Here is a 22,397-nt window from a genome sequence, read left to right on the forward strand (position 1 = left end):
TACTTGTTGTTCATGGTAGGCCACAAGCACTTTTAGTTCACTGTGCTCCCCTTTGGACTTACCAGCGTCGCTCTGGTGTTCACCAAGGTGATGATGGTCATAGCTCATCTGCGCAGATCAGGGGTTTCAGTCTTCCCTTATCTGTTGAAGACGGGCTCACTCCATGCTGTCTTCTCCCACCTCCAGACTACTCCAGCCCTCCTGCATTCGCTGGGGATCACTTTAAACGTGCAGAAGCCACACTTGATTCGCTCTCAGATGCTTCCTTTCATCAGAGCTGTTCTGGACACAGTGCAGTTTCGGGCTTATCATCCTGAGCAACAAGTCCAGGATATTCTGGCCATGATACTGATGTTTCAGCCTCTGTCCTGGATTTTGGTGAAAATTACTCTGAGGCTTCGGGACCTCATGGCCTCCTGCATCCTGCTGGTGACACATTCCAGATGACAAATGCAAGCTCTGCAGTGGGACCTGAAGATCCAGTAAGCGCAGCATCAGGGAAATCTCTCCAACAAGGTCCATATTTTGGAGGGAACTACACAAGATCTGCAGTGGTAGTTAACCAACCTCTGTTGGGTCAGAAGCAGATGATTCTCCCTTCCCCACCCAGATCTGACAGTAGTGACAGATGTGTCACTCCTTGGATAGAGTGGCCATGTGGGAGAGGTGGAGATCAGAGGCATCTGGTCTATGGCTGAATCTGGAAACCACATCAAACCTTTGGAGCTCTGTGAGATCTGGCTAGCATTGTAAGCATTTCTTCCCTCTATCAAAGGAAAGATGGTGCTGGTGTTCACTGACAACACCACCGCCATGTGGTACTGAAACATGAAGGACAGGGTGGGGTCGTGGACCCTTTGTCAAGAGAATCTGCACCTCTAGACATGGCTGGAACAGCAGGGCATATCCCTGGTTGCTCAACATCTGGCTGGCTTTCTGAACACCAGAGCGGATGTACTCAGCAAAAAATGTCTAGCGGGTCACGAATGGCGTCTCCATCTGGAGGTGGTGTAAGGTCCCTTTCATCAGTGTGGGAGAGCCTTGGTTAGGTCTGTTCGCCTCTGCTGAGGACGTGCAATGTTAGCAGTTTTGCAAGTTGGAGGTTCCAAGGCAGCAATTGCTCTGAGATTCTTCTCAAGTGGAACTCAGGCCTCCTGTACGCCACTTTTGCCCAGAGTTCTCAGGAACATCATGACCGACCGGGTCCAAGTAATCCTTGTGCCTCCGGACTGGACACGGAGAGTCTGGTATCCCAAGCTACTGAGCATGTCCATCGATCCTCCGATCAGACTGCTCCTTGTAGAGGATTTGTTGTCGCAGCAGCAGGGAAGGGTTCTGCACCCGAACCTTTGCACTCTCTGCCTTCTTGTGTGGAGATTGAGCAGCGACATTTGATAGCTTTTGACCTTCCTCCTGAAGACTATAATGTAATCTTGGCAGCCAGGCGTCCCTCCACCTAAACAGTATATGCCTGTCGTTGGAAGAAATTTGTGGCATGGTGCAGACAAGCCTGTTGAGCCCCTTTCTGCCCCTCTCTTTGTGGTCCTGTTGTTTATCCTTTCCCGGGCCAAGCAGGGCTCTGCTATGGGCACCCTTAAAAGTTTTCTAGTATTTCTGCTTTTTTGAGTTTGCAGACTAACCTTCCTTGTTTAAGTTCCCTATAGGTTCTTCAAAGGTCTTACACATCTTTTTATTCCATCCCTATTTATTGTCCCCCAATGGGATCTGAATTTGTTTCTGACATTTCTGATGTGCGCTCCTTTCAAGTCTCTCTACAGTTGTTTTCTCAGGCTTCTCACTTTGAAAACAGCCTTTCCTGTGGCCATTACAGCTGCCCCCAGACTGAGTTAGCTGCAGACATTGCCATCTAAGCTCCCCTACATTTCCATCTACCCTGATAAATTGGTACTTTGCACTAGGGTTTTTTTTCTGCCAAAAGTGGTTACGCCCTTTCATATAGGCCAATCCATCACCTTGCCTACTTTTTATGCATCCCCACATCCTTCTAAGGAAGAGGAGACTCCACCGCCTGGACCGAAAAAGAGCATTGGCATTGTACCTTGATCGTATAAAAGAGTTTGGGGTAGATGATCAACCCTTTGTAATTGATGTGGGTGGAATGAAAGCTCAGGCATTGCAGAAGTGGACCATCTCCAGATGGGTCGTCCACTGCATTAAGATCTGCTGCACACTGGCCAAAATGCAACCAGCCGAGGGTTTGCATGCTCATTCTAATGGAGGTACAGCTGTGACCTCTGCGTTAGGACACAGAGTTCCATGCCTTGATATCTGTCAGACGGCAACATGGGCAGCCCTGTACATGTTTACCAAACACTACTTCTTGTTCATTCAGGTCCGTAGGGATGGGTACTTTGCCTGTTTGGTCCTGCAGGACTTTCTAGTATGATCTTGGTTCACAGACCCATCTCCAGGGATGGTATTGCTTTGGTATCTATTCAAAGGTAAGTAATCTTCAACTAGTGGTCTCTTTCAGATGAACAAGTTGCTTACCTTCGGTATCGCCTTATCTGATAGAGACAATATCTAGTTGCAGATTCCTTACCGACCCACCCATCCTCCCCACTCTGCAGACAGATTTCTAGGGACACAGACTCCCCCTTCAGGGTCTTAGTTTTGACCCACCAGTAGTCTGTTTGTTTATGGCTCTGCATTTCTGGCATGGAAAGTTGTGAAAATAAACTGACGTCAGCTCGCTAGGGTTGTGCCTGTAGAGGACCTGCAACATCATGTCTGGTGTGGTGATGACGGACGCGGAGGCAATCGACACGACCTGAGGACTTGCAGGGGTATTGCTCACAACATTCTCTGGATCCAGTCTGACGCTTGGGGGAAATTCAAAGGTAAGGAATCTGCAACCAGGTATTATCTCAGTCAGATATGCGCTACCTAATGTAAGTAATTTGTTTTTCCGCACCTTTTGGTGTGGTCCTGCCTTTCATTCTCAAGTGCTTTCAGACTTGACAGAGTTTTTCTTTCAAAATTGTTTCCAGTGTGCTAGGGACATGTCTCCTCTTAAAGCGACACGGTTGAAACTGAGCATGATTGCCACAAACAGATGTTTGTTACAGACCTTCACAAAGTCTATCTCTGACCTGGCCAGAAATGTGCCAAGATGCACCTGAAGCTCATCTAAGACCATGAGTCCAAGTTGTATGTATACTCATGAACTCTTCTCATTGAAATCAAGATCTTTAGGTAAATCCAAAAATTTAAGAAGCAGAAAAAATCTAAGCACAGCCCCCTTACGTTTCACACTCCTATTGGAGTCGCGCAACACTCCAAGTACCCCAAGACCGCCAGCTACATCTCCCACCCTGAAACTGATTTCGACTGTCCTTCCAATTCGACCTGACTTACCTGGCCCTGCGACGATGCCGCAACAATTAAGGTAATTTGAGGAGGTTATGGACTGAATAGCCGGTACTCAACCAGAGCACTCTGGAACACGTTCAGGCCTCAAGGATCTGAGGTGACCTCTAGTTGATCTATCTTCAACAGACCTGTTACAGATGCCGACCATGCCACTTGACCCCACCCCAAGATCTGCCCCAGCTTTGGGACCAATGCCAATACCTCTTATTGCAATGCATCTTCGAGCGCTGACATCTCCACCGATGCGGGAAGGGGAGCCAATAGTGCTGTTGGAGTCAGAAGCTTACCCAATGTCACACTGATCTTGCGTATACTCAGACTCTGACCCAGAGTCTGTTGTGCAACAGCTTCATGAATATGCTGATGTTGATGAGGCCAGTCACTGTATGATTATGACATCTTGTTTTTAGACTTCCAGGACAACAGTAGCTTAGACACATCACCTGGCCTTTACTTAATGTGGCTACAGAAGAGTCTGCTTCCTTTGCCACTGTCATTAGAAGAGCAGCAGAAGTTTTAGACCTCACCCTGCCCACCACTGAGGTCACGACAAACGTCTTAACAGAGGTGTGTAAACCAGGACAAACAAAGCAGGAGTCTCTCCTCCCTTCAACAAGGCCCCCACAAATACACTGTTGGGCAACTGGGCAAAGCCAGAATCTTCCTCTCCAGTGAACAGACAAGCCTGCATTGGGGATCATGCCTTCCTCCTCCTGCATCCTTCACCAGAAAGTCTGGTGGTACAGACTTCTACCAGCTAACTGACCCCCAATGCATTCCTGAATACACCCCCAACTTCAGAGCTGAAACACATGGACATTTTGGCAAAAAAAATGTTCTCCTTGTCTAGCTTTGCATGAAGTCACAGATGCTTCCTGCGGTTTCAGGTAGACTATGAGCACTTTCATTTCCCTTTCGGTCTTACTATGCACCTCGGGTGGCCATCGCTGTCCATTGGTGGAGGCTGGGAATACCAGTCTTACCATAAATCGATGATAGGCTACTAAAGGAGGACTCATCTCAGACAACCGTAAACTACCTCCAGACAGCATTGCATTGTTGACATGTTTGGGCTTTTCCATCAACATGCTGAAGTCACACCTGACTCCTACACAACGGATCCCCCTTCATTTGCGCCATCCTGGACACCCTGCTCTTCTGAGCCTTCTCTCCCTCAACAGGTCCCGGACATTCATGCTGTGGTTTTGATATTTCAACCCTTGTTTTGGGTCTCAGTGAGAGTCGCTCTGTGGCCTTTTGGCCTTCTACATCCTGCTGGTTGATCATGTCAAGTGGTGCATGCGAGCTCTGCACTAGGATCTGAAGCCTCAGTGAGCTTAGGACAAAAGTTTCAGATTCCTTCCGGGTGTTGCAGGAGACTGCAAACGATCTGCAGTTGTGGCTGCTAGACTGCAATTGGTCCACTGGTATACCCTTTTCTTTGCCAATCCTGGGCCATGACTGAGGCATTACATGGTTGGGGAGATCATCTGGCAGAGGTGGCAATCAGAGGGCTCTGGTGTCTGACGGCAGCCCATCTCCACATCAACTTGCTGGAGTTGCAGGCAATTTGTCTGCCACTGAAAGCATTGCTCCCGACCATAAAGGAAGAACGAGTACAGGTTCTTACAGACAACAAGAAGTAGAGTGTTGGGTGGTGTGCCAGGAAGGCCCCTGCGCCTCTGTACGTGGCCGAAAGGCCAGGGTATCTCCCTAGTCTTATTGCACCTGGCAGGGTCTTTAAATGCCAGGGCAGATGAACTCAGCTGAAGTTGCCTAGTTGCTCATGAATGGCGGCTGCATTCCAAGGTGAAACAGGGCTTCTTCAAATAATGGAGAGAACCCTGAGTCAATATTTTCACCACCACAGAGACAGTACAGTGCCCAGACTTTTTCCTAAAACATTTCATTTGGAGCTCTGGACTCCTGTACGCTTCCACATAGTTCTTAAGATCAAGAAGGACCGGGCCAAAATGATCCCAGTGGCCCTGATGTGGGCAAGAAGAATGTGGTTCCCGTAACTACTGGTCATAAGCAGCTGTCCTCTTCTCTGGCTGCCCCTTCAGAAGGACCTCCTGTCACATTAGCAGCTCATGGTACTGTACCCAAACCTGCACAACTTGAACCTCCATTCATGGAAGTTTAGTGGGAACAGTTGATGGCTTTCGATCTTCCTCCTGATGTTGGTGTTGTCTTGGCAGCCAGGGGTCCCCCAACCAAAACTGTTTACACAGGACACTGGAAGAAGTTTGTTATATGGTATTTCTTTCTCTATAGTCAGCCTTTACAGGAACAGTTAGCTGACTTACTGTTATTTTTTCTTTCTTTGGCTTAGCAAAGCTGTGCTGTTGCCGCAGCTAAGGGTTATTTATTGGCCTTTTCGGCCTTTCTTTACCTATCTGATCAGCCGTCATTGTTCAAGTGACCTGTTTCTTGAAAGGGTTGGTTCATATGCTCCTGACAAAGCATTTTGTGATGCCCCAATGGGACCTTAATTTGGTTTTCACTTAACTTGTGTTTGAACCAATACGTAGCTAATCTCTCTGCCTCCTCATGCTGAAGACTTTTCTCCTCATAGCAATCAATTCAGCTCATCGTGTGAGTGAGCTGCAAGCACTGCCTCTCCACCTTCTGTATACCACTTTCTTCCCATACAAGATGGTACTCGGGACAATGCATTCCTACCAAAGATCATCACACCTTTCCAAATAGGTCAGTCTATCCCCCTCCCAACTAATCTCATCCATCTAAAGAGGAAGAAAGACTTCGTCACCTTGGCCCCGTGAGAGCCCTGAGCTTCTAAATCGATCACTCCAAGGAACATTGGGTTGACGGTCAGCCTGTGTGGGTTTCTCTGGGGTGAAAAAAGTGCAAAGCTTTGCAAAAGAGAAATATCTCCAGATGTGCTGTCTTGCGCATTTAGATCTGTTATCGGCTGGCCAAGAAACATCCCCCAGAAGGTCTTCAAACTCATTCCACCAGAGGAGAGGCTTCTACCACTGCACTGGTGTACAATGTCCCAGTCTTGGATATTTGCCAGGCAGCTATATGGGCATCAGTTGACACGTTCATGAAACAAAACTGTGGATAGCCACATCTGACGCAAGGGGCATTTTGTAGGTCAGGATTCCCTGATCTGAGCCATTTCACAGACCCACAAACTGGGGAGGTACTGCTTGGGTATCTAGTCACCTGGAGAGGAATTTACGGTTAAAAGTATCGATCAGAGGAAAATGTTCTTCCCTTTGGTACCGCTCTTTCTGGTGGATACTCCAACCAACAACAGGTATCTCAGTGACCCACCTTCCTCCTCATTCTGTGGAATGGACTCATCTAGTCCATGTTAATATTTGTAAGTAACATTTTCATCAATCTGCCTCAGAGATTTTCGCTCTCTGCTATAGCAAAAGCTGCTGAGCAGAATTATCCCAAAGTTGGCTTTAATGGATCTGTGGAGATTTGCATTACAAAAATGTACGTAGCGGGGTTTGGAGCGATAAATGATTTGTGTATCTTGCCACTTAGGCTGCATGAAGGGCCCATATTTGAAATATAAACCTGAATAGGTGATTGAACCTTTCTTTTCTCTGCTCAGTGCAAAACCTGCGGATCCTCATAGGTTCCACAGACCTGGATGGTCAGCTTTGGCTCGCAGCAACTGAAACTCTTTGTTGCAGCGATCATTACATGGTATCAGAAGAAGGTGTCACTGGGGAAATAAGGAGAAAAGAAGAACATGTCCTGACCTAGTTTGGATGCAGTGAGTTCAGTGATACAGTGTAATGGGCAACTGGGGATCTCTCCCTTGTTGATTGGGGCAGTGGCACAGGCTGGGCTTTAACTTTTGGTTTATAATTGACAGGTTCCCTGCTCTCATTTTTTTGTATAAAATTCTACATGTAAAATTCACATCCTACTTCATGCAATAGTAAATAATGCTTGAGTCATACAAGATTTGAATGAATTCCTTGTGCTCAGCCTTAGGAGGTAAGTGAAATTCCACTCTGTTGTAATGAACATAAAAATGCATGTTTGTGTAATAGACTGAGGTTTAAGATGTTCCTGCACAAGCATTTGTGTGCCCCTCTGCTTTCTGAATGCTGTGTCCATCAGTAGCGGCTCTCTTGGGTCACGGGGGTGGTGTGGGGGGATGCGAGGGGGTAAAATGTATTTTAAAATAGATTTAAAAAAACATTTACCCTTACTGCCACGCGCCGCTCTGCTCCTCTGTCTCCTTTCTGGAGGTTTCAGGCAGGCACATGCTCCCAGCCTGCCCTGCGGCCAATCTTGATGCTGCTCAAAGCAGTGTCAGGATTGGCTGGGAGTGCCTTGGGCACTCCCAGGTAGGCTCGGAGCCTGTGCAGACTCTCTCCAGCCCGGCAGCTGTGTTACTGAAAGCCTAGTGCACGTGTGTCTGGCCACCCCAGACATACATGCGCAGTGAGTGGGAGTACACAGCACTCCCCCTCGCTGCTCATCACCCCTGTGGCCCGTCCCTTTAACAAACGAAACAATGCTAATATTATTTTGTTTCTTAAAGGTTTTGCAGCTTCTGCTGCTGGCAGGAGGGCGATGCTCCTCCGCCCTAACGGAGGAGCCGCCCCTGGTGTCCATGTTATTAGTAGTTGAACGTACAGTGTACAAATGCTTTCGAAAAGAGTGCTCTTAGCAAACCCTCTAGTGCTTTTATTGTTCTCAGAGGGTGAAATTTGAAAGGTTAAGTGGCTGTAACTGGCAAATGATCCAAGTCATATTGTTTCCATTTGTTGCCAAGGATTCTCTTTTTGGGTGCATTTTGTATTACTAGCCTGTAAAGTGCACTACTTGAAATACATCACTGAAAATTGGAAGAAGAGTTTACAGTATTTTATTAAAACGACCTGAGAATCTGTGGTAGGCATTGAACTGCCTTCTGTCCAAGAAACCTGGTTAATATTGAAAGATAATATGCTACTTCATTTGTTACTCCACTAATATGTATTCCTTTTAGAATATAATGGAGGCCTTTGATATTAATCCGTTAGTGTATTTACTTTTTTTCATCACCTGTCTTTTGCCTGTTCTATTTGTCATTATGTTTTTAACAAATCAACATGCATTGACGATTTAAGGAGGGTACCAAGGTCCTGGTCGACAAGATGCCATTGACTTACTTTGATTTTTGATTCCCTATTATTACCATGGGTTTCTTTCCATACAGTGCTTAATTTGTAAAAAACTAACAAACAAAAAAACAAAGGCGCCAGGGCTTTTGTCAAGTCACCTCTGCAGCTTGTATCACACATTGCCCTGGCTTGCTGCCAATGACCGTAACAACACAACTACTAACTATCACGCTCCTACAAGTGTGATAAGTCGGGCTATTCCAGGCCCCTAAAGCTATAAGAATTGATTGGGCGGCATGTAATGGTCATTTTTTATGTATATTGAATTAATAATTAACTCTTGTTGTGGTCATCTCTAAATTACCCAGACAGTGCCAACTTGTAGCAGATTTTCACAAGCACCGGTATTGACAATTAAGTGCCCTTGCCAAGCACCAGAGACCACTGGCTCAAAATAAGCACAGTTTCCATACCAACTCTTCATTTTGTTACTATTTTATTCAGGAGTTATTTTATATCATTTTAACTTGATTCATATGAAAATGTTGACTGTTTTATGTTTTTTCAATGTAATGTTATGTTGCTGTTGTTGCACAAGCACCAAATAGATTTTTCTTAGAGGAAGGTCTTGCTGCTTCTGCCACGATGCAATGAATGAGCTATAGGTATTCCTAACGCAAAAAGTTTGCCTAAATAAAATCTTATTGTTTTTGCTTTGTGGAAACGCAGTCACATCTCACACTACCGTCTCTGTACCTTAGACTACGGTCAATATACCTTACAAAATAACAAACCAGTTCCATAAGTCTTAATAGATGGTCCTACCTGGACTCTCCTGGAAATACCTTTGTGATGGTATTTATTTCTATTTACTGAAAGAGAGAGCTGGGACTTTGACCCTTCTTTAGGGATGGCTGTCTGCTGACAAGTAAGAGGCAACTTAGGCCTCTGTGCAACTTACACAAAATATCACAATATAGATTCTGGTAATCAACTCAGTTGTTTTCTCCATTTCTTCAGACATGGTTGTTTCACGGGCACGCCTTATTTGATACTTCCTGCTAATGGGGTAGTTCGAAAGAGGAATAATTTGTGTGAAGAAGTATTTATTAGCTAGACCAGTTACCTTCATACAGACGTTCCTGAGGGAAAATGTCTTTACGCACATTCATCACTACCCTCCTGTAGGAAAATGGCTCCCTGTTGCAGTTACCCCCCACTTTTTGCCTGATATTGATGCTGACTTGATTGAGAAGTGTGCTAGGACCCAGCACCAGTGTTCTTTCACTAAAAATGTACCATTGTTTCCACAATTGGCGCACCCCACTGGCATATAGATAAGTCCCTTGTAAAAAGTACCAGTGGTACCAAGGGCCCTGTGACCAGGAGAGGTCCCTAAGGGCTGCAGCATGTGTTGTGCCACCCTAAGGGACCCCTCACGTAACACATGCACACTGACATTACAGATTCTGTGTGTTGGTGGGGAGAAAAAGTCAAAGTCGAAATGGCATCCTCCTCAGGATGCCATGCCCACAAAATACTGCCTGTGGCATAGGTAAGTCACCCCTCTAGCAGGCCTTACAGCCATAAGGCAGGGTGCACTGTACCACAGGTGAGGGCATAGCTGCATGAGCAAAATGCCCCTACAGTGTCTATTCTTAGACATTGTCAGTACAGTGTGGCCATATTAAGTATATGGTCTGGAAGTTTGTCAGAACGAACTCCACAGCTCCATAATGGCTACACTGAATACTGGGAAGTTTGGTATCAAACTTCTCAGAATAATAAACCCACACTGATACCAGTGTTGGATTTATTACAAAATGCACACAGATAGCATCTTAGAAGATGCCCTTTGCAATTTACCCATTCCTTCAGTGCAGGACTGACTGATCAGTGCCAGCCTGCCACTGAGATGAGTTTCTGCCCCCCTGGGGTGACAGCCTTTGTGCTCTCTGAGGACCGAAACAAAGCCTGCACTGGGGGGAGGTGCTTCTCACCTCCCCCTGCAGGAAATGTAACACCTGGCGGTGAGCCTCAAAGGCTCATGCCTTTTGTTTCAGCACCCTAGGGCATCCCAGCTAGTGGCAATACCTGCCCCTCTGGACACAGCCCCCAACTTTTAGCGGCAAGTCCAGAGGAGATCATGAGAAAAACAAGGAGGAGTCACCCACCAGTCAGGACAGCCCCTAAGGTGCCTTGAACTGAGGTGACCCCTGACTTTAGAAATCCTCCATCTTGGGTTTGGAGGATTCCCCCAATAGGATTAGGGATGTGCCCCCCTCCCCTCAGGGAGGAGGCACAAAGAGGGTGTAGCCACCCTCTAGGACAGTAGCCAATGGCTACTGCCCTCCTGACCTAAACACACCCCTAAATTCAGTTTTTACGGGCGACCCAGAACCCAGGAAATCAGATTCCTGCAACCTACAACAAGAAGAAGGACTGCTGACCTGAAAGCCCTGCAGAGACGACGGAGACGACAACTGACTTGGCCCCAGCCCTACCGGCCTGTCTTCAGATTCAAAGAACCTGCACAGCGACGCATACAACAGGGACCAGCAACCTCTGAAGCCTCAGAGGATTGCCCTGAAACCCGAAGGACCAAGAAACTCCAGAGAACAGCGGCACTGTTCACCCAGAGCAACATCTTTGCAACAAAGAAGCAACTTTTAAAGAACTCACTCTTCCCGCCGGAAGCGTGAGATTTCACCCTCTGCACCCGACGCCCCTGGCTCGAGCTCCAGAGAACCAACACTACGGGGAGGACTCCCAGGTGACTGCGACCTCCTGAGTAACCTGATACGACCCCCCTGGACTCCCACAGCGACGCATGCAGAGAGAATCCAGAGGCTCCCCCTAACTGCGACTGCCTGTAACAAGTAACCCGACGCCTGGACCAAGCACTGCACCCTCAGCTTCCAGAACCAGAAGGAACCGAACTTCAGTGCAGGAGTGACCACCAGGCGACCCTCTGCCTAGCCCAGGAAGCCCCCCTGTGCCCTGCCTGCACTGACAGAGTGACCCCCGGGTCCCTCCATTGTTTCCTATACAAAACCCGATGCCTGCTTTGCACACTGCACCCGGTCGCCCCTGTGCCGCTGAGGGTGTGTTTTGTGTGCCTACTGGTGTCCCCCCCCCAGTGCCCTACAAAACCCCCCTAGTCTGCCCTCCGAAGACGCAGGTACTTACCTGTTGGCAGACTGGAACCGGAGCACCCCTGTTCTTCATAGTCGCCTATGTGTTTTGGGCCCCCCTTTGACCTCTGCACCTGACCGGCCCTGTGTTGCTGTTGCAGTAACTTTGGGTTTGCCTTGAACCCCCAACGGTGGGCTGCCTATGCCCAGGAACTTGAACTTGTAAGTGTCTTACTTACCTGACAAACTAACCATTACCTACCTCCCCCAGGAACTGTTGATTTTTGCAGGGTCCACTTTTAAAATAGTGTATTGCCATTTTAACTAAAACTGTGTATGTTACTGCTCTAATTCAAAGTTCCTAACTTACCTATGTGGAGTACCTCGCATTTTATGTATTTACTTCAAATCTTGAACTTGTGGTTCTAAAAATAAATTAAGAAAATATATTTTTCAATATAAAAACTATTGGCCTGGAGTTATGTCTTTGAGTGTGTGTTCCTCATTTATTGCCTGTGTGTGTACAACAAATGCTTAACACTACCCTCTGATAAGCCTACTGCTCGACCACACTACCACAAAATAGAGCATTAGAATTATCTAATTTTGCCACTATCTTACCTCTAAGGGGAACCCTTGGACACTGTGCACACTATCTCTTACTTTGAGATAGTATTTACAGAGCCAACTTCCTACACCTCCTCTCTCAGTTCGTTTCAGAGTATGTGATTTTTTAACTTTTCTGTAACAGTTTTTTCTTTTGTGTTCTCTATGTCTCTCTTTCTCCTACTGCTAAGCTCTGTGTAGCGGAGAAGCGTGGAAGAACACACGCCATGGGTGCCAGTTGATACCTTTGTGTTACTGTTTGACATCTGGTGAAACTCTCTCAGCACTGCAATGAGACTCATTTAGGGGCCACCTGTTTCCCATAGGCTGTTAGTTTTCCAGTCTGAGACTGTGTGTTATTTCCTAAAATACTCTATAGGAATATAGAAAATCTACCCTGTTAAAATAGAGGGTGTTGCTCTTTACTTCTGACCAGTCCTCTTTGATCTATGATTTTATTGTCACCCATCCTTTTGGGGGGGGAAGGGGAGGGGGCAGCATTATCATAGCCTTTGCAGATCATATATAAAGTTATCGCGAGAAGGTGCGTGCAGTCACTGGAGCATTTCCTGTTGCCAGACTATCCCATAACACTGCCCTTTTCGTCCAATAAAAAGCACAGTGCATTCTTATTGCAGTTACAACGCCTGTATGCCAAAATTAGGCGTTGTATACTTGGGTACAGTATCCTATATCCAGGAGGAGACTCATACCCCTGAGCTTCGTTGCATTAATGTGGATGTTTTGTACAGTGCTAAGTGTCTGGTTACTTCAGATAAATATAATTATATAATGTTTCATATGCCAAGCCTGTGTGGAGCCTGATTTGCCATTGTAGTCGCTTGTTTTCTCCATCACTGCCTCGCGTGCCAAGCAGCGCGCTGTGTCAGTCAGTATCCAGTGTACGCACTGTTTTAGATAGATAGGCACTCACAGGTACTGAGTGCCTGCACTTCTTTCATTTGACAATGATAGTGCCAGTACTTTTCTGCAAGGGTGTAATAGTTTTAATGGGAGAGTAGCAGCACTCAGTAGCATTCTGGGATGCTGAGTACCAGCACTTTTATATTTCCATTTCAAGCACTGGTTGTACGCCACATGCCCAGATGCTTTATGTGCTCTTTCATGTGCGCACACAGAGTAATATGCAAATGTTTTGCCACCGCATTTCGGTCGCAAGGCATTCGTACATACCTTTCCGATTCGGTATTAGGAAGGGAGCCCTCAACAAGCCCCTTCCTGGTAACGAATCACAAACACAAATTGTGATTCAGTAACACGTTTCGCAGATTGGGCTTTGTACATCCCAAGCTGCATTTTTCCAGTCGCAAAATCGTCCCGTTTGTGACTAGAAAAAAGGTTCATACATGTGGCCCCGGATGCTGGGCGAGCTTCTTGCTTTGTGGTTGTACTTCTCTTCTGTAATGTAGGCCCACTGCCTGGCATAGCAGGCACTGAAGGAAGTTGGAAGGTGGTGGCTTTTGGCCAGATGCAGGACAGAGCGTGTGGCGCCACTTCAGTGCAGGGCCTCTTCCTCCCACTGCCGCGTGACGTGCTGGAGATGGGACTGGGTGAGAGACTTTCTAGCTCCTCGCTCTACCAGCCTTCAGCAGTCAACATGAGGATGCTTAAGGGAAAACAGAACGAACAAGGGGAAACCGCGAGTCCTGTCTCCTCTGTGTGCCGGGTGACATTTTTTCCAGATTTCAGGAAGTAGTCTCAAGCTGCGAACTCTGCGAGGGCTATCAATGTCCTAGCTATCCCTAAAAGATGCTTATAATGGCATGTCATCCTAGGACGTCTTACATCAGACTTATAAATGGAAGCTGCATATATTGTTCATTCCTGGCTCAGTGATGATAGCGTTAACAACGATGTGTTTGTCCTCTCCCGGGCTTTGAAAAGGAAAGGTTCCCTGCGATTGTGAAGGAATGGTAATCGAGCTGATAAAAATTGTGCGTTTCCCCTCAGATGAAGAGAACATACACTGTGGTGTACTCACCTCCTAAGTCACCGTAGTGTGCCCCTAGGTAAATCGGGCACGCCTACTTTGCTCCCCAGTTTAAAACATTTCCTGGAACCCCAGTATTGCGCCCGGTATTACATTTGTTTTGCGATTTATGGTTTGCATGGCTGTTTTAAGAGTATTGGATTGCGGAGCAGACCATAACTGGCAATTTCCAGAGTTTTCTTCGTTTTTTAAGTTGGAACTGGAAGTGACCTTTAACTGTTTTTCATATGAATTGCACATTTTTTAAACATATGTTAAGGTGGTGTGAACAATGCTATCCACATAGTGCATCATTATCTCAAAAATCTGGCATGTATCCTTCCCTTCTAGACCTGTAATGGACACCCCTTATTTATAACAATACACAGTGGCTTTTAATTAATACATTTTATCGTTATTGAGAGCAAGAAATATTTGTGTACCTATTTCCGTAACCTCCGTTTCGTTGCATCATTTGCTGGGGGTCGACTCCTACGGAGTATATCAGTTTGTGCTTACTGAAGTTGTTAGCTACCTCTGCTACAAGAGTGATAAAAATAACTGAATTAACTTGTATCAAGGTGTTCACAACTCTGCAAGTCAACCTCTAGGAGGTGTTGAGGTCGGAGTATTGGAAGCTTTAGTTCTCAAAAGACCAAAAGCATTAAAAGGTTTGTCTAGGGAACTCCCAGTCATCTGTCTCACTGCACATGCCCAGCTTTTTGACGTTTGTAACAGTGCAATGTGAAGAAAGAGAGGGACAAGTACTAATCTGTGCTACAGATATTGAGAAGTTGCTTCGTTTTGTTTTTCAGGTAATTCGGCAGACCCGCACTGTCGTGGAAGAAGAGCAAACACAAGAAGTGGAAAAGTGGAAGGCGCTTGCTCACTCAAAGAACCAAGAACTGCAGAAGTTCAGAATTGAATTGGACTCCATCCTGGATGTACTGCGTGAACTGCAGCGGCAGGGTGTTGTTATTCCAGCTCCTGCCTCATCTCCACCTAACCTTCCTGAAATGTTTTGGAATGCGTGACTTGGAGATGATTCGCGGACTGGAGCTCAACTTCTGTATCCATCCACCTAGGGATCCTACTAGCTTTATCACATATGACGTGCCTTGAAACGCAAAGACGATTGTTGTGTAAAGTAATATTTTTATTTATGTCACTTGGAGTGTGGAATCTTCAATACCAGGGATGTACAACTACTACAACATATGAACGGCAGTGCAGCACAGGGAAATACGGAAGGACTGAAATGAGGGCCTGAAGCGGTTTCCCCTTCTCTTTGGTTATGAAGAGCACAGGCGCATCCGACCAGTGGCATAGGCATCAGGAGTTCTACCTTGGCCTTATGAAGCATAAGGTCAACACATCATACTTCAAGCGATACCTGCCTCATTGAGCGCTTCTGTGCCCCTGCCATCTATGTGTCTTTTTTCCTTCTTGCCTGTAGCATCCAAGGTGTAATGCCCTCTGTGTTGCAATCAGGATTGACAAAGCTTGCAAGAAGCAGTGGATCGCAGTCCTCTGGTCTCCAACAACGTTTTCCCTTTCCTGGCCATCAAGGTACCCCAGTTTATTGCTGTTTTACAAGAAAGAGAATTGTAACATCTACCCCAATTTTAGTGGGATTAGTACAAGGGGTTAAAGTGAGATTGACCTATGCGCAGTATATCAAACGTCCATCAGATTCCAAATCCTGTGTAGAAGCTCATGTCCAGTCAAACACTGTACACAATTGTGCCCGTTGCACACAATAAGAAGACTGTGCATTGCATCCTTAATGCTCACACTACAGTGTTTTAACGGAATTAGGTCGTTCAAATATTACCAGCCCCCCTGAAACAACAACTAAATAGTAATTGAATTTACTCCGTTTCACAGAAGGACAGGGTGGGACAGATTAGCTCTTCAGCTAGTCAATGTCTGACTAAATTTCAAAGGTAAGATGCATTCATCTCGAAACTGCAACTCCTGCAATACAGACCCGGTCCCGAGCAGTGGCGGCCACCAAGCAATATACATCTACCTATCAGATGTGACCCTTTAGGCAAGGGGTCATGAGTCCAGAATGCTCCTTGAATGTCAGTGCTGCAGAGATTATTACCTCCACCTTTTGAGGATTTACAGTATGTTTTGTAGTTCCAAATTGTGACGCTTTAAACCAGCCACACTACAGTACCTTATCATGCAGCAATATTTGTACATGCTTTTAATTAATTAGTGTTTTCTTGTTATAAATGTATATTTTAAAGTTTGTTTTTTTAATCCATGAATACGTTTATTTAATATACAGTGTATTTTCCTATAGTGGTTTTTGTTCTCTTTTTTTCAATCCATGATTTACGTCTAGAAAGAATTTTGCCTTTTTTGTCTCCTGCGCACAAGCTTTCTATTGTTGGAATATATTTTATTTTACAATATTTTATTGGTGTTTTCGAAAACATATCCTCCATCTTGTTTAGAAGAAGATAGCCAATAGGGTTAGTAGGCTGTATCCAAAAGATTAATGTGGGCCACAGGTACCGTCGGCCAAAGATGTTCACAGGCAAATCTATATAAAGGGCACCGGTTACCCTGTCTCTGTACATTATCTGCTTGTTTGCCAACTTCCCTGCTCTCCACCTTCTGCCCTCCCGAACAGCAGAAAGATGAAATGTCCCAACCCATCCACCTGAAAATGAAATGAACCAAAATAGGTTGTCCCATGTCCCTGTATGCCCAAGTAGGTCCCAACGATGACGGTGTCTAGGCTAATTATATGGGTCTCGCCTTGTGAGTGTCAGTAAAAAAGATCTAGAACCTTCCAACAGGGAGTAGGTACTGGCCGGGCAGGCCTCCGCTCAGCTGCTGAACTAGTGGTTTCCGCTTCCCTTCGAAGGCCAAGTGTGATCCATAGATATTGGTGGTCAAGCGCTTCTTCGCCAGAATAGCTCACAGTCTCTGGTGCCACTGTATGAGTGGAGGGCTATCTGTTTTTTTCCAGTGGGGTGCTATAGGAAGCTGACTCTAAATAGTGCTCTAAAATGAAGTGAACTTTGTAGAGAGTCCAGTGGATCTCAAAGGCTTGCAGAGGCAGAAATAGATAGGTCTAGTGCTCTTTTTGTGGTACTGTGTGTAGCAAAGTACCCTCTTTTTGGCATGGTTACCCCCACTTTTTGCTTGCTGTCAAGTGTGTTTTGACTGTTTCCACTGGGATTCTGCTAACCAGGATCCCAGTGATTGTGCTTTCTCCCTCTAAAATGTGGTTGCTTAGGACTTAGCACACCCCACAACTGGCACACTGGTGCCCCCATATAAGTCCCTAGTATATGGTACTTAGGTACCCAGGGTATTGGGACACTAGGGGTTCCCCATGGGCTGCAGCATGTATTGTGCTACCCATGGGAGCACATGCAAAATGTGTCTGCAGGCCCGCCATTGCAGCCTGCGTGAAAAAGTGCATGCACTCTTTCACTATAGGCCACTGCACCAGGTCACTGTAAGTCACCCCTATGGTAGGCCCTTCTAGCCCAGGGGGCAGGGTGCAGGTACCTGTGTGTGAGGCTTCCCCTACATGAGCAGAGGTGCTCCTACATAAGTGCAGGGAATCCATTTTACCCGTGTACTGGACACAAGTCACTACCTGTGTCCAGCTGCATAATTGTAACTCGGAACCTGGGCATGTTGGGTATCAAACATGTCAAATTCATACCCCAATACGGTTGCCAGTATTGGTTTTATGATTCCATGAACTCTGGTGGCTCCTTAGAGGACCCCATGCATTGCTCCTACCAGTCTTCTAGGATTTTCCACACAGCCCACACTGCTGCAGCACAACTGGAGAAGGGTCCCATGCCGCAGAAGAAGCACACAGAGGGCTGTGCATCACAGGAAGGAGTGCTGGGGCTACACGGAGCCTGAAGATGCATTGGGGGAGATGCCAACAAGCCTTGGTAGCTGCAGGAGATGCAGTGTATGGGGGTACTGTCCTGTGTGGGAAGGCAAAGGCTTATCTCTGCCAAAGTTAGGCAGCTGGCAGAGAGGACCAAGGAAACTACTCCAGACCACCACCTGTGATGCAGGATCCACACAGCTCAGGAAGAGCGGAGATCCACTCAACCGGTCATCGTTGCAGTTGGTACTTGTGGATGCAGGGGAGTGATTCCTTCACTCCAAGGGAGATTCCTTCTTCCTTCTTATGCAGGCTGAAGACTTGCCACACTCAGAGGATGCACAGCCGGGAAATGTTGCAGAAGCTGGAAGAAACTGTGGAAACAATGTTGCAAGCAGATTCTTTGTTGTGGATTCAGATTGCCATTTCCTGGAGGGTCCACTCGTGGTTCTAGTGGCTAAAAGTCAAAGTAGAGGTTGCAGAGGAGTCCTTCCGGAATCTCGCAAGCCGAATTTAAGGACCCATTCAAGAGAAAGATCCCTAAATAGCCGTCAAACGGGGATTGGTCACCTAGCCAGGTGACCACCTATCAGGAGGTGGCTCTGAAGTAATCTTCCAGACCTGGCCATGCAGATGCTCCCAGAGGTCCATGCCAACCTTGGATTCAAGATGGCAGAGCCAAGGGACCCTCTGGGTGAGCTCTGGGCACCACCCCTGGGATGGTGATGGACAGGGTAGTGGTCATTTCCTTTTCCATTGTCCAGTTTCGTGCCAGAGCAGGCACTGGAGGTCCTTGAACCTGTGTAGACTGGTTTATGCATTTAGGGCACCAAATGTGCCCTTCAAAGCTACCCCTCCCAAGCCACGTAACGCCTATTTTCAAAGGGAGAGGGTGTTACCCTCCTCTCCCAAAGGAAATCAAGCAGCAGGAGGGAGAACACCTGTCTGAGGGGTGGCAGCAGCTTGGGCTGCCCGGGAAATCCTGGAAGGCTGGTAGGAGCAATGCTGGGGGTCCTCTAAGAAGCCCCCAGAGTGCATGGAATCATACTTCCAATACTGGAAACAGTAGTGGGGTATGGTTCTGACATGTTTGATACCAAACATGCCTAGGTTTGCAGTTACCATTATGTAGCTTGACCTATGTCCAGTACACGCAAAATGGCATCCCGCACTCATGAAGTCCAGGAAAATGGAACTGAGTTCATGGGGACACCTCTGCTAGTGCAGGGGTGCCCTTACACACAGGTACTTGGACCCTGCCCTCTGGGCTAGGAGGACCTACCATAGGGGTGACTGGTGTAGTGACCAGTACTGAAAAGCACGCAGGCTGCAATGGCAGGCCTGCAGATACACTTTGCATGGGCTCCCCATGTTTGGCATAATACATGCTGCAGCCCATGGGGATTCCCTGGTACCCCAATACCCTGGGTACCATATACAAGGGAGTTACAAGTGGGACCAGTATGCCAAATGTGGGTTGTAAGTGGTTCAAGTAACCAAGTTTGAAGGGAGAGAACATAATCACTGGGGTCCTGGTTAGCAGGATCCCAGTGAACACAGTCAAACCCACTGACAACAGGCAGAAAATGGGGGTAACCATACCAAGAAAGAGGTTACTTTCCTACAGTGGGTCCCTTGCTTGTTGTTCCACAGGATCCAAGGTATATCTTACTGATAAGGCTAAGTAGGCAGAAAATAGTCTGGTTTACTTGTGTTCCCTTCTGGAGATGGCCTCACCAAGCAGTTCTGGATGGACTGTTCCCATTAGTACCAGGGCCAGGACTGATTTTCATAAGGCCAGTCCCTATCTAGAGTGGCACACATGGATGAAAAACAATGGGTTGGAATGCTCCCCCGAGGATTCCCAGTGGTTACACTATTTGCAAGTATTTTTATCTTCATCTTTGTGTGCTTGATGTACAGTTTCCCCCCTCACACATGAATCTGGGCCTCTCTTTCATCGCTTTGCAGAAGCCTTTGCCTATGTGAATAAATAATTAAAAAACAGCATTTAACGTGCAACAGCTATCCTAATGTGCCCCAGCACCATAAGACAAATGAGACATTCAGAGCTGGGAACTATTACAAATGCAAAAACCTTGTTTTATTTGTTTTTTAAAAATAGACTAGTAGGGCAGGGAATGTAAAAGTAGAGGGAGTTTGTTCCATAGTTTTGCTGCCAAATATGAAAAAACACCTTACTGAATTTCTGTTGCATTTAATTCTTGAAATAGATACTCAGAATTAAGAGCTGGACCAAAGCTCAGGGATAGGGTGATACTGAGAGAAATTATTTTTCAGATATATTGATAAAGTACCTCCCAGACCTTTATATGTGATACTTAGGGTCTTAAACAAAACCTCTTTTTTTACAGGCAGCCAGTGCAAGGATCTGAGTTGTGGAGTCAACATGTTTAGGAATGTTTGGAAGGAGCCTACTGGCTGCATTCTAAATCACTAGAAGGTATCTGAGGAGGTATTCTGGGGCCCCTAAATATAGGGAATTCCCATTTTCGATCTTAGCGACAACTGGGGCTAGTAACGCCTTTCTATTTGATCTAATGATACTAAAGAAAAAACGTTATATGACATAAGCACAATAAAGGTTGTACCTCTTATTGTGGTCACCTGTTTATTAAAAACAAGTTTGGTTTCAGATATGAAGACCAGATTTCTAGCAGCTTCTACTGACTGCAGAGGGGGTACAAGCTCCTATGCCTTCAGTCTGGTGGTCAACTCACAAATGGCATTCCAGAAATTAACATCTTGATTTTTCTCGCCATTAATTTTCATGCAGCTTCTGTCTGTAAACAGTTCTTGAAATTCTGTTTTGCATCCCGGGAGTTGTTGCCTATATTCACAAAGGCTTGTGTGTCATCCCCGTAAGACAATAGCAAGACACTAGCAAGAGTCCAAAGGATTTCAGTAATGTGGCTAGTTTTTCCATATATATTTTGAACAGTGTGGGGCTTAAGGCTGAACCCTGATGGGACCCCATATCATAAGGAAAAGGGAACTGATTTATATGTTCCCACCGCAACCCTTAGCCCTCTCAATGGAAAAAAAAATATTTGATCCATTTTAAAGCCAAACTCTTGTTCTCCGCTGCTGCAGGTCTTTCCAGAAGGACAGAAAGAGTAAATGTGAAACATATCAAAGGCAACAGAGAAGTCCAGAATGACCAGTGCTGCAGAGTCACTTTGGTAAAAGATCAATCTTAGATCATCTGCAATTATCCATGCTGTAGTTTGGGCCGAAGTCTTATTGCGTAGGGTCCAGATGTTTTTATGTTCCATAAAGTTGGACAACTGTGTGTTCACTGCTTTCTCAATAATTTTGGAAACGAAAGGTAGAAGTCATGTAGGTGTATAGTTAGTTAAGACCAATGGATCCCATTAGGCTTTTTTAGAAGACAAGTGACTATTGCTTCTCTCCAGTTTGCAGGACTTCTCCCAATTCCAAAGAGCAGTTAATGAGAGTGTTAATAGAGGGAATTGTCATTTCATCTGCTTGTTTTTTTTTAATGTGGGGACATCCATTGGGGAACCTCACATAACTGTGGCAAGAAGAGTATCTATTCCTGTGTTAATTTGGCAAATTCACTGAGCATGGTTTAGAGGCTGGGGTTTCCGCAGTTGTGAGCTCATGGCCTATGGTGGGGTTAGGGTCAAAGGTAGAACTCATTTTTTTCTACAGGGAGTGCAGAATTATTAGGCAAGTTGTATTTTTGAGGATTAATTTTATTATTGAACAACAACCATGTTCTCAATGAACCCAAAAAACTCATTAATATCAAAGCTGAATATTTTTGGAAGTAGTTTTTAGTTTGTTTTTAGTTTTAGCTATGTTAGGGGGATATCTGTGTGTGCAGGTGACTATTACTGTGCATAATTATTAGGCAACTTAACAAAAAAAATATATATACCCATTTCAATTATTTATTATTACCAGTGAAACCAATATAACATCTCAACATTCACAAATATACATTTCTGACATTCAAAAACAAAACAAAAACAAATCAGTGACCAATATAGCCACCTTTCTTTGCAAGGACACTCAAAAGCCTGCCATCCATGGATTCTGTCAGTGTTTTGATCTGTTCACCATCAACATTGCGTGCAGCAGCAACCACAGCCTCCCAGACACTGTTCAGAGAGGTGTACTGTTTTCCCTCCTTGTAAATCTCACATTTGATGATGGACCACAGGTTCTCAATGGGGTTCAGATCAGGTGAACAAGGAGGCCATGTCATTAGATTTCCTTCTTTTATACCCTTTCTTGCCAGCCAC

General features: G+C 45.8%; 1 protein-coding gene across 1 annotated transcript in view; it reads left to right on the top strand.

Annotated features, from left to right (window-relative positions):
* The window catches only part of CEP162 (centrosomal protein 162), a 697,428-nt gene extending 680,889 nt beyond the window's left edge, over positions 1-16,539 (top strand). The window contains exon 27 of the mRNA XM_069235591.1: positions 15,044-16,539. Within this exon, the coding sequence (XP_069091692.1) occupies positions 15,044-15,262 (219 nt within the window). The 3' untranslated portion in view covers positions 15,263-16,539. The remainder of the gene's footprint in view (positions 1-15,043) is intronic.
* The last annotated feature ends 5,858 nt before the right edge of the window (positions 16,540-22,397 follow it).

The sequence above is a fragment of the Pleurodeles waltl genome, chromosome 5 (genome assembly GCF_031143425.1).
Source record: "Pleurodeles waltl isolate 20211129_DDA chromosome 5, aPleWal1.hap1.20221129, whole genome shotgun sequence".
In the NCBI taxonomy this organism is placed as follows: Eukaryota; Metazoa; Chordata; class Amphibia; order Caudata; family Salamandridae; genus Pleurodeles; species Pleurodeles waltl.